The sequence below is a fragment of the Camelus bactrianus genome, chromosome 12 (assembly GCF_048773025.1).
Source record: "Camelus bactrianus isolate YW-2024 breed Bactrian camel chromosome 12, ASM4877302v1, whole genome shotgun sequence".
Lineage (NCBI taxonomy): Eukaryota > Metazoa > Chordata > Mammalia > Artiodactyla > Camelidae > Camelus > Camelus bactrianus.
The window spans coordinates 19,079,081-19,095,754 of NC_133550.1; the positions used below are offsets into that span (position 1 = coordinate 19,079,081).

The window sequence follows — 16,674 nt, forward strand, 5'->3', positions numbered from 1 at the left end:
AAGTCTGGGGCAGAAGATAGGTGAGCCTCCCTGCTAAATTCTTCTCTGATAAACACTTTTCTCCCACTTGGAAAAGAAAATGAGGTGCTGTGAGTTTATGAAGAAATCTTTTCCCTTTTGCTGAGGGCCACGGGCCAGCGGGGCATCTTCTACAAAGAAATCCAACCCAGCAAAGCGGGTGAGAGGCAGCCACATTCAGAGACATGCAGTCCCCGGGGCTCCGAGCTGGGGGAACAGATGCTCCTTAGAATGTTTCTTTTGCAAGAAGTACCCCGTTCTCCCAGGCTTAGGGCCTTTGGTTAACCTGTAGGCGGATGTTAGTAATTCTTCCTTCTGCAAGTTTTGAAAAGTCACACTCTTTACTCATTAGCCTGGGGCCCTGTGGTAACACGGCCTCTCCTCCCCAGATCAGTCCCAGGAGAACCGATTCAACAGGGGACATGGTCACTGCGGAGCAGCACGTGGTTCACCCTACAGATTGCTTCCGTTCTGTCCCCAGTTGGGACGCCCAGGCTCTTCTGTGCCACACAGAAATACCCTCTGGCCTGTCCCATGCACGTGTAGAAGTTGCCCCGTAGGGTTCTTAGTCAACCTGAGTGAAGCCCTAGTGACACTCCAGGCTTGCTGCTTCAACATAAATACTTTACGTCTTACGAGATGAAAGAAGAATCATACCACACTTGTGTCCTGTACCTCGTTCTCTGGCAGAGCACATCAAATCATGTTCCGTTACGTATCTCAAAACTCCTGGGTGGGTTAAGCACCGCTTGCCCTCAGTGTTTCATGTCCCTCTACCAGAAGAGACAATAAGGGACTTATCCTCTTACTCATCCTCCTACTCGGGGTTCAGTTGATATATAACTGAGTACACTTCCTTACAGTCATATCTTAACCCCAGTTCCCCTTTATTAGCTGGTCAGTGGGACCTGCACCCCAGGCGTTAGGTTTTCTGTTCTTTCTCCCAGTGTTTGTTGTACCCCTGCCCAGCTCCGTCCCTCTTTTATGTTTCTCTGGCCAATCTTGGGCGGTGCATCTGCTCTGCAGTCAGTCATTCTGTGCTCCCTTGTTCCTCTCCCCTTAGTTACCTTGCACTTAGGACAAATAAAATGAGAAACCAAATGCCGTGAGGCAGGAGGAAGTGGAAGAAGCTATCTTTCCCCCTGGGGGTGGGGAAGGCACGGAGGAGGGGACCTCTGAGCAGTGGTTCCACAGGTGTGCGGGGCCGGGGGAGGGCTGGGAAGGAGCCCAAGCCAAGAGCATTGCACCGGGTGCCGAGCATCATTCAACAGCACTTGCGGGGGGGGGGAAATAATTGCCTTCATAACTCCAGCACGCGCTCTGTGGCAGGAATGCATTGTTCTCGGGCTGTGTTTCCCTGCATCAGGAAATGAGCGGTTTCATCTTGGGGACCAGAACCTTTTTTCTCTTTGTAATCAATAGGCTTTAGTTTTCAATGATTATGTCTGTTTTAACCAAATGATTCAGAAATAATCTGTGTCATCTCCCACATCGTTTTGACTGTACTTTTTCTTGAGAAAAGTTTGATAATGAGCCAGATGTACAAAAACCAAAACAGGAGTTTGTCATTCGAAAAGGTCTTTTCGTTCGTTAGGCTTGATTGTCACAATTTTCCCGTCAGTTAAAAGCGGTGCTTATTCTTTTAAGAGGAACCAAGTGCAAAAAATAAAAAAAAAAAAAAAAGTGAATTATCTCAGGGGTCCAATGTGTAGATTCAAACGTAGCCAGAGTAATTAGATGAAAAGAACCCTAGACACCATGTGGCTTTACGTGCTAGGTGAGGAGTCTAGGGGTGGGAGAAATTGGGTAAGTGCCCCAAGTCACATGGCCACTGACCTGAGGGTCACTGCAAGCCTTTCCCTCAGCACCCCACCCCCATTCTTGAACTTTCTCATTCAGTTGTAACAGAAAGTACACCGTAGACTACAAAAGCTTTCTTCGGTAAAGTTGTTTTAAAGTAACCTCAACTGAAATGATCCCAGAGAGCTTAGAATTATATTAAGGACTTGAATTCCCGGAGTTACATTCTAATGGGCAGTTCGTTACTTGGTAGAAGGTCTTTATTGAGGATTTTAAGGAGGATGTGACTCACGGGTTCCAATATTTGGATACTCTCAATGAACAGGATCAACCACGTCACATGTAAATAAGCCTTTGCCCCTCTGCAGGGTGAGGTCAGAGTCTGTGTTCTTTATAGGTGTCACAAGCCTTATTTTCTTTGCTTTAGGGTACTTCTGACTTCAGTAACGCTGCTGTCTATATATTCAATCAACCTTCTGTTGATCTGTTCAAAGGAAACAGGTAAGCTGTGGGAGCACGTCTCATTTTGCAAAGCCGGGGTAAATGCCTCTCGTGGTGATGTTGTGAACAAAGGATCCTCTCTCCCTGTTCAGCCACTTGGTTATTAAAGAAAACAAGTACTTTGACCTGTGGTCGCTGGAAGACCTGCAGCGGTGTTTACCTAGAGAAGTGACTACAGCAGCACAGAAATTGAATTATGATCAGTGAGCAAATCACGTTGTCATTTAAAGAGAACCCCCGGTTGTGCCTGCTTTTCTAGTTTAAGATGACTTCGTTTTACAGGCCTCTGTGTTTCCTTAGGTCTTTATAACTTCAGAACGAGGATCCCATGTTTTTATGTCACAGCCTCCAAGATTTTGAAAGGTCACAGGGCTTTCATTCTCTTCCGTGCATATTCCAAGGAGAAAATGTTCCTCCCAAGGCAACGTGGCAGCCAGCGTGCTATGAAAAGACTTCGAGTTCTCTGGGCAGTGTAATACCTGAAGTGTTTATTTTCTACCCCTGGGATACTGGATTATGTTTGTAATATTTGACTTTTACATGAGATAAAACCACATGGGCCGGCTATTATTGTATATAGACAATTCCATTTAACTGGAACATTTTGTAATAAACTGAAAATCTAACCATTGTCTAGTTTAAACACCAGTCTTATGAGAGATTAAACAAAAATTTAATTATAGTCTAACCCATATTGCTTTCGGTGAACCTCCTAAAAATGTGAACTGAACCGTTACAAAGAAATATAAACACGTTTGTTAATGAATGGTTTAAATTTTAGTGTTTATTGAGATGAACCAGTTGAACCCTAGAATTCTGGTGTTGCCAGATTAGTTTTTTTGGAGGCCTTTATCTGTGCTCTCTCTTTTTTTTTTTTTTTGTGAGTCACAAATCTTTGAACTAAATTTTACTAGAATCAGAATTCTGATGTCACGGTTATTACCTGTTTCTCAGCTGGTTATGGTATTTCGGATACATGAGACATTGTTGGAATATTATTAAGACAATTCCTGGTTAGTCTAATCAGTTCAGGTAATTAATTCAAAAGGAACCTTCCTTCCCAGCCATCAGGATTTTTATTTTTAAATCAAGTCTTTACATTCCTGATACATACCAGACCTGAGAATATGATCGGAGTGGGAATTTCCCCCTAGTAAAGCAGAGAGACTTTTGAGCTAGTGAAAAATAAGGCTTATGACCTAATTATTTATTTGTAATGCTTTTGTGGCCAACCTGAAAAAGAAGAAATGGTGCCCATGTCTGACACTTTAAAATGTTAAGGCAGGGGAAGGTATTGCTCAGTGGTAGAGCGCATGCTTAGCATGCATGAGGTCCTGGGTTCAATCCCCAGTACTTCCATTAAAAATATATGTACACACACACGTAAGTAAATAAACCTACTCACCTCCCCCCAAATAAAAACTAATAAAAAATAAAAAGGGAAGAAAAATTAATTAAATAAATTAAATTAAATTTCAAGAGGTTGCTTTGTCGTGAGAATGCTTTAATTCTTGCAAAGCCAAGAAGGCTCTTTGTGTGATTCTGATAAAGACCAAAATAACTTGGGGAACAGTCCACAGGGTGATGAAATCTTGGCCATTTTTAACGTAGGGAATCCTGTCATTTCTTGTATTCTCAACTATTCTCAACCATGGCTTTTAAACAGGCTGCATGGTTTATGAAAAGCTGGGAGAGCAGGTCTTTGGCACCACAGGGAAACTCGTCATCTTTGGAGCCACCTCTCTGCAGAACACTGGAGGTAAAGAGATCGTGTTTTGTTATACAGAGCTTGAAAGTATGTGAAAATTACCATCTTCTCTAATCCTGGGGGTTGGGTGGCCATGTGAGTTTTAATGTAACCCCAGCAGTATCATTCTCATTGCTAAAACGGCGCGTGGACAGGGAAACAGAGACAGCAGTCACTTACTTACAGCGAGGATCTTGGACAGCATCTCCAGCTGTCTGTGTCGTACTGAAGGCCAGTCTAGGAACAGGCTGGTGACCTTCTCTATGGCTTGCAACCTGAGCCCCAGTATCGTCTTTCTAAAAATGTCCTCATTTTCCTCTAGCAATGCTGAGTTACCTCTTCATAGTAAAAAATGAACTACCCTCTGCCATAAAGTTCCTAATGGGAAAGGAAGAGGCATTTTCGTAAGTAATAGCCCCTTTTTGTGTGTGTGTGAGATCACTAAAATGCTTTTAATGGAAATGTGGGTTAACTGAAGTGTTTGGTTTATGAAAACTGCAGAAACTAAGCTTCCCTAGGCTGGTTTTTTTTTTTTTTTTCTCAGTTTGTTGTTTCTGGGGTTGGTTATATAAAAAAGAAGCAGGGAGAGCCATTTGAATATGAGCATTTAAAAGGTAGATTCAAGGTGGGGAGGGTGTAGCATAAGTGGTAGAGTGCATGCATGAGATCCTGGGTTCAAGCCCCAGTACCTCCTCTAAAAACAAACAAACACACAAATAAGTAAACCTAATTCCACCCCCTCGCCAAAAAAAAAAAAACGAAAACCAAACAAAAATAAATAAGTGAAAAGTAGATTCATCACTCGCGCTGTAAATGGTAGATGCTGCATTTTCCTGTGAGCCCGAAATCTACATCTAGTTTCTATGAACCAGAACAGATATGGAGTATTTTTAACACAGAAGTGGAACATGCCAAATTAAGACCGGAGTCTCTTATGGAAGGGACGGAGCATTTGGGGAGCAGACTTGACATGAGCCAACCTCATTAAAGATGCAGCTAACCTTGGAAAATGCTGCGGCTGCCGTTGGCACGTCCTTGTGTTTTGACTACCTCTTCGTTTAACAGTTCTTGTCAGTCTTAGTTTCTCTGTTTTCTTTCAAGGGAGAATCATAGAAGCCAGAGTTTCTAGTGTTCTGTCATCAGGATTCAAGGTCACACACAAGAGATTAGGGAGAAAGCCATGCCTACCTGTGGTGACTTGTTTTTCGATGATATTAGCCAAGCAAAACAAAAAGGAACATTCTCTTTAAATAATTGATGAGACAAGTTGTAATCTGACAGAATGCATGTGTGCGTTCAGCTTTGAAACCATGTAAATAATTCAGAGGAATGCTATACTTAGCCAGTGGGGGGAGGGAAAAAAAAAGAAAAGCAATGTGCCTTCTTCTATCACATGGGAGAGAGATGATAGTAAAGGACCAGCGGTTGGGTTCAAGTGTTTGGATAAAACCTGAATAATGACAAAAAAAATTAATGGTAAACATTAGTAATAGTAAAAAAAAAACATAATTAAAATATATTGTGAAGTTTTACACATAAGGAAAAAAAAGGCACTTTCTAAGAAAATATAACCTAACTGCTTAAATGCCTTTCAGAGCCTGGTACCTGGATGGCCGCGTCCTGGTGGTGGTAGTTACCTTTGGCATAATTCTCCCTCTGTGTCTCTTAAAGAACTTAGGTAAGGAAAGATCTTGCTTTTATCATACAATAATACAGATGAATCAGAAACCTAATACAAATGAACGACTTTGCCCTCTACTTTCACTTACGGGGCAAAGACTAAGTGAGGATAAATTACAAGTATTAATCAGGCTCGACTCTAATATGGGATAAACACACTGGTCAGTATGTGACTTCCTAGGCAGTCGCTCTGCTAATCTGTGGAGGGGACAAGGCAGGTCCTGGGACCAGCAACAGACAGTGCTCTTTCCAACAGCAGAGCCCAGGAAATGGAATTCTCAGACAAGGGCTCACATACCCTGATGCCTTAGATAAGCAGATTTGCGAATCTAATGTCAAGACTGAAAGTTGCTTAAACATACTCCTTGAAGTATTATGAACCACTCTTAAATTAGCAAAGGCTAACCAGTCTCAATTATTTCCCTCACTGAAGGGAGAGAGAGAAGTGGAAAGTCAGAAATGGCAGACAGTCACCAAGCCGTGTCCGTTTGGTTTTGACGTTGGTGGGTGTGCTGGCACCCGGAGACGAGGGTGCCTGACGTTAACGGGAATTTCACGTCTGGACTGACGAGGCCGGACGGCCGTCCCGTCCAAGGCCTCTGGAACACATTTCCTTGAATTCTGGGCTCATTCAAGGCAGACGTTTGAAGTTTTTCCCAAAATGATCGCTAGCCATGGTTTTTTGTTTTGTTTTATATGAAAACTACCAGCCTCTATAGCTCTTCTGTAAGATCTATAAGCAGACTTTTTTAAGCTCCTTAATTTTCTGGTTTCTGAGTCTGTGTTTAGGCTTTCCTGTGTATGTGCACGTAACTCTTTTCAGTGTAGGTAGGAAAGGCTGTTCTCTCCCAGCGGTGAGAAAGTGCAGCCCCCAGAGGACTTAACTGTGCCTTCCCGGAGGTTACGGAGGATCTCCCAGGCACCCTAAGGGGAGCAAGGGAAAGGTCCTCAGGTGCTCAGTGTGTCCCTGGAAATCCCTTCATCGCCTCTGTGCCTGTTCAGGATAAGTGCACAATCAAGAACTATTGAATGGATCAAGGAGTTAAGTGGATTTGGCCATAGGAATCCATCTGTGTACAGCAACAGAGACCTACGGTCAAACTCGGGAGGTTCTTTTCCCCTGGATTCTGGGGATCTGCATTCCCTAGTGTGTCAGGAAAAACTGGAATCAAAACACGTACTACTATAACGTTTTCATCTAAAGTCACCATTTTTGCCCAAAAGGGTAGCACTATCAAATAATAAATCTTGTATTCACATTGGCGTGGATGAATATTACAGGAACCCCAAACTATGCTTGAAACCATGCTTTGAAAGAGGTGATGAATGAAATAACAATATTTTTTTTTTAACTTTTTTTAGGCTATCTTGGCTATACGAGTGGATTTTCTTTGAGCTGTATGGTTTTTTTCCTAATTGTGGTAAGTGCTGATTGAGAGGCTTTGTTTGGTTTTGCCATGCTCCAATGCCATGTAATAATTATTCATTATCTGACTTTATTTGATAGAGTCTATGTTGTTTCTCATTTATTTATTTATTCATGCACTTTAAAGGGTTATCTTTTGCCTATTCTTTTTTTTTCCCACATTGTTATTTATTCATTTATTTTGGAGTGGGGTAATTAGATTTTTTTTTTTAACTGAGGTACTGGGAATTGAACCCAGGGCCTCGTGCATGCTAAGCATACACTCTACCACTAAACTATACCTTCCCCCATCCTTTATTTTTTAATACCAGGTTATCTACAAGAAATTTCAAATTCCCTGCATTGTTTCAGAGCTTAATTCAACAATAAGTGCGAATTCAACAAATGCTGACATGTGTACGCCAAAATATGTTACCTTTAATTCAAAGGTAAGTTTTCCTGTCCCTTAAACATAAAAAGGAGCATTTTCACTAATGGCATTGTATTTCTTATACTGGCTTTAATTATACTGTTTTTGATGTATTCATTCTCCAAAGAGCACAGTACCACTGCTTCCAAAAAAACTTTTTTTTTTTTTTTTTTTTTTAACGGAGGTACTGGGGATTGAGCCCTGGACCTCAAGTGTGCTAAGCATGTGCTCTACCACTGAGCTATACCCTCCCCCCACAACTTCTTTTTGCATAAGAAGTTACTATATTGAGATTGAGAGTTTTAAAATATCTTATCTGAGAAAACTAATTTAGATCGATCTCTCTCACTCTCTTTTAACTCTTAAGGATACAACCAAAGTGGTGAAGTAATTGTCTTTTTAGATGCCGTCTTTTAAGTCTGATTTGACGCACCCTGTACAGAGCAAAGAGCAGTAACATGGATGTGGAAGTCCTCACCTGTCCTGCAGGGAGTCAGGAGAACAGCCCTGGTCTGTTTCAGGGTGTTGTGGGGACTGTGAAATGACGCAGGAAAGTGCCATGTAACCGGGTAGCGCCAGATACACACGGGGTGACAGGGTGACAGGGTGACGCAGGGCCTGGAGGACGTCAAATACACTGCAGTTAGGCCCAGCATTAAAACAACCTGTGCCCGGTGCCTGCTGTCTCATCTCAAGCTAGGTGAGCGCTCTTAGAAAAGCTGCTCCTATTTTAGCTATCAGAGCTCTTCTAATAACCAAATAATCCAGGGATGCTGAAGAGCTGTCAGATAAAAAGGCAGCTCAGAAAGCCTAGAGTGCTGTTATTTTTATGGGGGAAAAAGATGCCTTGCCTTAATGTTTATTTTTTTCTTCCAAATAGACCGTGTACGCTTTACCAACGATTGCATTTGCATTCGTCTGCCACCCGTCAGTCCTGCCAATTTACAGCGAGCTTAAAGAGTAAGAGATCTGTTTAATTTTTTTTATCTGCAGAGTCATTTTACAACCCCTCATTAATAGGCAAGTGCTGTACTGAAATAAATGGACTCGCATATAACGAACCCCCCAGACTCATCACCCAGCTTCAACATTTACTTTCTGCCATTGTTGAGCAAGAAAAATCAGAAACCTGCAGTACGTTTTGACCATAAATGTATAAAGTCGTTCACTACATGGGCTTTTTCTTGTTAATTTAGTTTTTCAAATTCTGTGTTACTCAAAGAGGCTTCAAGTATTTGTGTTGCTTTATGTTACAATTCTTTTGCAAGTAGATACTAATCTTCAGATTCATCTGTGACCTGGGAAATGCATTGTATCTGATTTGCCTTTTGGTTTAGTTGGAAAAAGCTGGTAAATCAGGCAGAAAGAAATGAATGTTAAGACCACAAAGAGTATTGTGGTTCATTTTAAACTGTTACGATGATTCTATGGGTGTATTTTTGATTGCTGTTCTGGAGAAAACTAAAGGTCTGCTGATCAGTTCCTCCATGGGTTCTCTTTTTAGCCTACTGCTGCCAGCCTTTCTACATTAAAAATAGTCATCAGACCATAGTCTCTTTTTTTTTGAGGTAACTGGTGTACAACTTACATAGGTTTCATGCGTCCAACCTTGTATTTCTACTTCTATATACTCTACAGTGTGCTCACCACCGAAAATTCAGTTTCCATCCATCACCAGACAGTTGATCCCCTTTGCCTATTTGGTCCTCCTCCCACCATCCTTCCCCTCTGGAACACTGCTCTGTTCCCTGTATCTGCATGTTTTGATTTGGTTTGCTTTGTTCATTTTGGGGTTGTTGTTGTTGTTGTTTGTTTGTTTTTTATATTCCACGTATGAGTGAAATCATATGGTATTTCTCATTCTCTGCCTGACTTATTTCACTTAGCATAATACCCTCAAGGTCCATCCATGTTGTTGAAATTGGCAAGATACGGTCTTTTTTATGACTGAGTAGTATTCCATTGTGTATATAAGTGTGTGTATATATAAACATACACCACATCTTCTTTATCCATTCATCCACTGATGGAACCTTAGGTTTTTTCCATATCTTGGCTATGGTGTAAATAATGCTGCTCTGAACATAGGGTTCCATATATCTTTTGGAATTAGTGTTATTGTACTCTTTGGATAAATACTCAGAAATAGGGTAGCTGGATCATATGGTAATTCTGTTCCTAATTTTTGAGGACTCTCCATTCTGTTTTCCATAGTGGCTGCACCAGTTTACATTCCCACCAACAGTGCCTGAGGGCTCCCTTTTCTCCACACCCTCTCCAACACTTGTTATTTCTTGCCTTTTTGATAATAGCCATTCTAACAGGCTAGAGGTAATATGTCATTGTGGTTTTGATTTGCATGTCCCTCATAATTATTGATGTGGAATGGCTTTTCATGTGCCTGTTAGCCATCTGTGTCTTCTATGGAAAAATGTTATGCTCCTCTGTTCATTTTTTAATTTTGTCAGTTGTTTTCTTTTTTGTTGAGTTGTATGTATGAGTTCTTTGTATATTTTGGATATTAACCCCTAATCAGATATATGATTTGCAAACTTTGACTGTTCAGTAGGTTGTCTTTTAGTTTTGTTGATGGTTTCCTTTGCTGTGCAAACCTTTTTAGTTTGATGTAGTCCTATTTGTTTATTTTTGCTTTTGTTTCCCTTGCCTGAGAAAGCATAACTAGAAAGATATTGCTAAGACCAATGTCAGAGAGCACACTGCCTATGTTTTCTTCTAGAAGTTTTATGGTTTCAGGTCTTACATTCAAGTCTTTCATCCATTTTGAGTTGGTTTTTGTGGATGGTGTGAGATAATGGTCTAGTTTCATAATTTTGCATGTGGATATCCAGTTTTTCCAACACCATTTGTTGAAGAGTCTATCCTTTCCCCATTTTATGTTCTTTGCTCCTTTGATGTAAATTAATTTACATACACATGTGTATACACATGTCCATATATGTGCGGGTTTGTTTCTGGACTCCCAATTTTGTTCCATTGATCTCTGTGTCTGTTTTTCTGCCAATACCATGCTGTTTTGATTATTTTGGCTTTGTAATATAGTTTGAAATCAGGAAATGTGATTTGTTCTTTTTTTATTAGAATCATTTGAGCTATTAGAGGTCTTTTATGATTCCATGTAAATTTTAGAAGTTTTTGTTCTATTTCTGTGAAAAATGTCCTTAGGATTTTGATAAGGATTGCACTGAATCTGTAGCTTGCTTTGCGTAAGATGGATATTTTAACAATGTTAAGTGTTCCCATCTATAAACATGGAATATCTTTCTACTTAACTTGTATCTTCTTCAGTTTCTTTAAACAATGTCTTATAGTTTTCAGTGTACAATTTTTTCACTTCCTTGGTTCGATTTATTCCTAGGTATTTTATTCTCTTTGTTGCAACTATAAATGGATTGTTTCCTTAATCTCTCTTTCTGCTAGCTCATTGTTAGTGTATAGAAACACAGCAGAATTTAGTATGTTGATTTTGTACACTGCGACTTTACTGCATTCGCTTATTTCTAATAGTTTTTGGTGGAGTCTTTAGGGTTTTCAATATATAAAATCCTGTCAACTGGAAATAGTGACAGTTTTACTTGGACGCCTTTTATTTCTTTTTCTTCCCTAATTGCGCTGACGGGGACTTCCAATACTTGGTTGAATATGAGTGGTAAAAGCGGGCATCCTTGCCTTCTTCCTCATTTTAGAGGGCTAGCTTTCCGTTTTCCATCACTGAGAACGATGTTAGCTGTGGGTTTGTCATACATGGCCTTTATTATGTTGCCGTATGTTCCTTCTATACCCACTTCATTGAGTTTTTATCTTAAGTGGGTATTTTGTTAATGTCGTGTCTCATCTTGATTAATTTGTGGATATTAAATTATCCTTGCATCCCTGGAATAAATCCCACTTGACCGTGGTGTACGATTCTTTTGATGTATTGTTGTATTCAGTTTGCTAGTATTTTGTTGAGGATTCTTGCATCTATGTTCATCAGAGATACTGGCCATCAGTTTTCTTTTCTTGTGTTGTCTTTGTCTGGTTTTGGTCTCTTGATGATGTTAGCCTCATAAAATAATTTAGGAAGCATTGCCTCCTCCTCAACTTTTTGAAAGAGTTTGAGAAAGACAGGTATTAAATCTTCTTTGAGTGTTTGGTAGAATTCACCAGTGAAGCCGTCTGGTCCTGGGCTTTTGTTTGGGGGGAAGTTCTTGATTTTGATTACCATTTCAATCTCTGTACTAGAGATTAGTCTATTCAGATTTTCTATTTCTACATGATTCAGTCTTGGAAGGTCTTATGGTTCTAAACATTTGTCCATCTCTTCTTGGTTGCCCAATTTGTTGGCATATAGTATTTTCTTAATATTCTCTTGTAGTCTTTTGCATTCCTGTGGTATCCATTGTTATTTATCCTCTTTGGTTTCTGATTTTATTTATCAGAGTCTTCTGTCTTTCTTCTTAGTGAGTCTAGCTAAAAGCTTGTTAGTTTTGTTTATCTTCTCAAAGAATCAACTCTTAGTTTCACTGATCTTTTCTGCTGTCTTTTTAGTCTCTATTTCATTTGTTTCTGCTCTAGTCTTTATTATTTCCTTCTTTCTGCTGACTTTGGACTTTGTTCTTCTTTTTCTAGTTCCTTTAGGTGTAAGGTTAGATTGTTTATTTGAGACTTTTTCTTGTTTCTTGAAGTAGACATTGTGGAATAGTCTTAAGCCCAGAAAATATATGCAGTATAGCTGTCTATTTCCAGTTTGAAACCAAAATAAAGATGATGTTTTTTAGCATTGAATTCACTCATGATTCTTCCTCTTTCATATTTAGTTGACATGTGAGTAAATTTTGCAATATTTACATCTACTTATCTGTGTGTACATCCTACACTGTGATCCTGTGTTTAGAGTATTTAAATACGTCTTTGACATCTGCATTTAATAGTCCAGCTTTTGGGTTGTAAATTTTCTCATGTGTGTACTTCTCAACTTTTCTTGTTTTCCATACTCCCTGTTATAACACAGTCAAACATTGTGACTATTGGTGGTGTCTTTTTGAGTACAAGTCTTGTAGATTGTTTGGGCAGTTAAAGAAACTCAAAGGTTCATGCAAACTCCCAGAGTAAACTTATTTTAACCTGAGAGAGAGAGAGAGAGAGAGCCCTTCGTTATTTCCAACTGTGATCTCTTGGGCACTAATTGCTCTGGAGACACAAGGGCTTCTGGGTGCATCCCTAGGGCTATTCGATGGGAAAACCAGAACCCAAGTAGCAGCTTTAGCAACAGAACACCTGAGGTCAAGTTCTCGCTCTGCCCCGATCTCTGGGGGCTGGGAGCATAGCATTGGAATTTATTCTGCCTTTTTTCCTGTGCGTGCTGAGGGTGGAGATAACATCAAACAAATATTAAAAAAAAAAAAAGAATACTCTCTGCCCTTCAGATGAGAACTTTTAAAAGAATGGGGAAGAACACTCAAGAGATTGTTCGTTCCGTGAATCACTTTCTCACAATAGGCACTCGGTATAAAAGAAGTTATTCTAAAATGGCACAATTGCTGGGGGTCATTTCAGTGGGTCAGGTCTGCCCTATCCTGATAGAAAGAAACTTCTAAGTTCTCATTCTTCAGTGTTCACACTGGTGCTTAGATTCAGTAACATGGTTTTTAATTTTTCAAATTGCTTTATCTTTGTTTTCAGTCGATCACAGAAAAAGATGCAGATGGTTTCCAATATCTCCTTTTTCGCCATGTTTGTTATGTACTTCCTGACTGCCATTTTTGGCTACTTGACATTCTATGGTAAGTAACTTCCATCAGCACACAAATACAGGGATTAGTAAGTAAGTTCTTAAAAATCAAGGTCAAAATAACTTTTAACGTGATAGCCAAAAAAGCAACAAATCTGCCCATTGGTTTTGCTGGTCTTTTCTTCTACTTAAAGCAAATGGCGATGGTTCCTCTGAATATTCATGCAGACCACACAAAAGAATAATTACCGAAACACTATCCTGTAATTTTCCTCTCCTCATACTGTCCTTAAAAGAAATTGCAGTTTATAAGCCTGCCACCTTTCCTGAGGAAAGCTTGAAACTACATCAGCGAAGGCTTTCCTAATTGCTGTTGCAAACTGGGTCAGGTTCCATTAATAGCAAAGAGAGACAGAGACAGATTCTGAAAGTGAGAAAGAGCGAAGTGCTACCCTCATGACACTCCGTTAATTAAAAATCAGACACCTGGGTGTTCGGTGGAAGGTGGAGCCTTGCAGCAATTTGAAGGAATGACACAGAAAGTTTAAAAGAAAAGAAATCCGAAAAAGAGCAAAGCTTTTCATTGTTAACTTTTATTGACCCTGTAGGAATCATTTACCTTCTTTTACTGCTTCTTCGTCAGTCATCCTGCAGCTTTATTGAACATCTTTCATTATCACTGTAATTTGAGACCGAATTTACATTGAAATACATATATTTCACATCCTCTATTAAACAATATTTCTTGGGGGCATTTTTTCATGAACACAAGGGGCCTCAAAACTTAAACACATTTAGAGATGATTAATTCAGCCTGGAGAGAGGGGCTACCCTGAGTATACAGTTGTGTTATTACCATTTTCACAGGCAATGGAGAAGCGCATTGTCTAATGAATCCATAAATACCACGTTTAATTTCTGCATGAAGATGGTATTCCTAAGGTTCCTGCAGACTCACAGGGCTTGGGGTGGGTAAAGGGAAGGAGAGAGAGAAAAAGCTTAATGTTACTTAAACAGTCTCATCTCACTTATCTTGTTCAAGCTATGATTTTTCTTGACAAACCCCTTTTTTTTTACATAGACTAGAATACCAAACCCTTTTATGCTCTTAGGTTAAAGGAAAAAAAAAGCTCAGCTATTTTTAAATGGTTATGAATTTTGAATCAAGGAAATTAGAACTAAGGAGATTTTTATTATGACCTGGGATCCTTTTTATAACCCTGAGACTAATCTACGGCCCAGACCAGAGCTGAAATTCCACACCCCGAGCCTTGAGACACGGGTGCGAGGAGGAGGAGACACGGCGGGAGGGGACTGTCTCGGTCAGAGGAGCGAGCGTTCCCTCGCTCTCAGTGGCTGCCCCTCCAGTTTTGGCTGTCTTTGAAATGACACACTTTCTGAAGTTTAGAGTTGAGAAAAAGTTCAAAGTGGTATATAAGCTAAATACTTTTTTAAATAAGAAAAACATACGTGGGAGAGAAGAATTACTTCCTTGCGGTGGTCAAGTTCCGTGACCACCTGTGCTGCTTGGACGCTGAGTTATAAGAGGAGCTTGAAGAGGCCCCGAGGGGCCCACAGGCTGCTCGGCAAGACCGGGCTTCTTGGCAGTGTGTGATGAGTGGCACCAAGTCGGGAAGAATCTAGATTAAGAAGGGCTTTGTGCTTCAGCCGCATGGTATTTTTAACCCCAGCTGACTCCTAGGTGTAATTTAGTGTGAGTTAAGCATCCCCACTCTGGGTGATGTCTAGTGATTACTGTACAGTCCTTTTCCCTAAAGGATCGGTGAGGCCAGCAGGGTGGAGGGGCTCCTCATCAACTATATCAATTGCTTAATAGATACTTCAACACCCAGAGCATTGCTTTCCTTGCCCTCCAAGTTACAAATTCTTTGTGGTTCGGAAAAGCTGTGATTCCGTGATGTGCTTTTGTCTTGTTGTCACACCCTCTTACTTCTCCCTCGTTTTTAGAAAAAGTGCAGTCAGACCTCCTGCACAAGTACCAGAATAAAGATGACATCCTCATCCTGACGGTGCGGCTGGCCGTCATTGTTGCTGTCATCCTCACGGTGCCCGTGTTATTCTTCACGGTGAGTAAAGGGCGGCAGTGCAGCCTGAGAGCGGCTGGTGGCTCCTCTTCTCTGCTGCCTTCCAGAGCGGGAGCCATCTCCAGAGCCGGCCTGCTGAAGTAACTCTTCTGCATCCTTGAAAATGCATCGGGGAAGGATCCCAAGGCTCTTTGGAAAGAAAGTGGGATCAGTGAATTAGGGGAGCCTCCTGATGGAACGTATCTTTGCTTTTCTTTCACTGAAGTCTAGTTGATTTACAATGTTGTGTTAGTTTCTGGTGTCCAGCATAGAGATTCAGTTATACATTTACATATAGATCCTTTTTCAGACTTCTTTCCATTATAGCTTATGACAAGATATTGAATATAGTTCCCTGTGCTGTGCAGTAGGACCTTGTTGTTTATCTGTTTGTATCGAGTGGTTTATATCTGCTTATCCCAAACTCCTAATTTATCCTCCCCCTCCCCCTTTTCCCTTGGTAACCATAAGTTTGTTTTCTATGTCTGTGAGTCTGTTTCTGTTTTGTAAATAAGTTCATTTGTGCCATTTTTTTAGATGCCACATACAAGTGATACCATGTGATATTTGTCTTTCTCTGTCTGACTGACTTCACTTAGTATGATGATCTCCAGGCCCATCCGTGTTGCTGCAGTGGCGTTACTTCACTCTTTGACGGCTGATAATATTCCATTGTTTATATACACCACAACTCTGATGGAATGAATCTTACGTCTACTTAATCTATCCCTCTTCTTCCTTACACAGAAATGTAGATAGACTGTTTGAATCCCCTGTTATACATGGCAGGAGGATGTAGGACCAGAAGAGAGCACTCAGTCATAGATAAAACAGAAACTACTCCCCTCCCTGCAAAAGACAACTACCTAGTCATAAAGAAAACACTGTCCATCTTAAGTCAAGCTCCGCTGCTTCCCAGACTGTTAAGCTGTCTGTAAACTCACCAGGTGTGACAAAGCCTGTCGCAAATGCCTGGGCACCAGTCTATCAGTGACTGCTGAAAAATGTGGAGGTCGGCATGCTGCTGGCACCACAGAACCTTCGTTTTCTTTTCCTGCAGGTCCGTTCATCTTTGTTTGAACTGGCTAAGAAAACAAAGTTTAATTTATGTCGTCATGTCTTGGTGACCTTCATACTTCTGGTGATTATCAACTTACTGGTGATCTTCATACCCTCCATGAAGGACATTTTTGGAGTCGTAGGTATGGCTTTGTGACTTCACGCTTACTCCCCAGCGGCTGTTTAGAAAGCCAGAGTTTCACGATGACGGCCGCAAAC

The 16,674-nt window shown here is 40.6% G+C and overlaps 1 protein-coding gene and 1 long non-coding RNA gene across 2 annotated transcripts in view; one reads left to right on the plus strand and one right to left on the minus strand.

The window, feature by feature from the left end:
* SLC38A1 (solute carrier family 38 member 1) overlaps positions 1-16,674 on the plus strand; it is a 65,396-nt gene that overhangs the window by 40,593 nt on the left and 8,129 nt on the right. Inside the window, exons 6-15 of the mRNA XM_010964175.3 lie at positions 2,246-2,319; positions 3,986-4,078; positions 4,389-4,470; positions 5,662-5,744; positions 7,109-7,167; positions 7,484-7,600; positions 8,462-8,541; positions 13,264-13,364; positions 15,281-15,399; positions 16,457-16,598. Coding sequence (XP_010962477.1) covers positions 2,246-2,319; positions 3,986-4,078; positions 4,389-4,470; positions 5,662-5,744; positions 7,109-7,167; positions 7,484-7,600; positions 8,462-8,541; positions 13,264-13,364; positions 15,281-15,399; positions 16,457-16,598 — 950 coding nt within the window. The remainder of the gene's footprint in view (positions 1-2,245; positions 2,320-3,985; positions 4,079-4,388; positions 4,471-5,661; positions 5,745-7,108; positions 7,168-7,483; positions 7,601-8,461; positions 8,542-13,263; positions 13,365-15,280; positions 15,400-16,456; positions 16,599-16,674) is intronic.
* The window catches only part of LOC105076156 (uncharacterized), a 119,961-nt gene continuing 118,692 nt past the window's right edge, over positions 15,406-16,674 (minus strand). The window contains exon 4 of the long non-coding RNA XR_012510626.1: positions 15,406-15,546. This is a non-coding gene — a long non-coding RNA (uncharacterized LOC105076156). The remainder of the gene's footprint in view (positions 15,547-16,674) is intronic.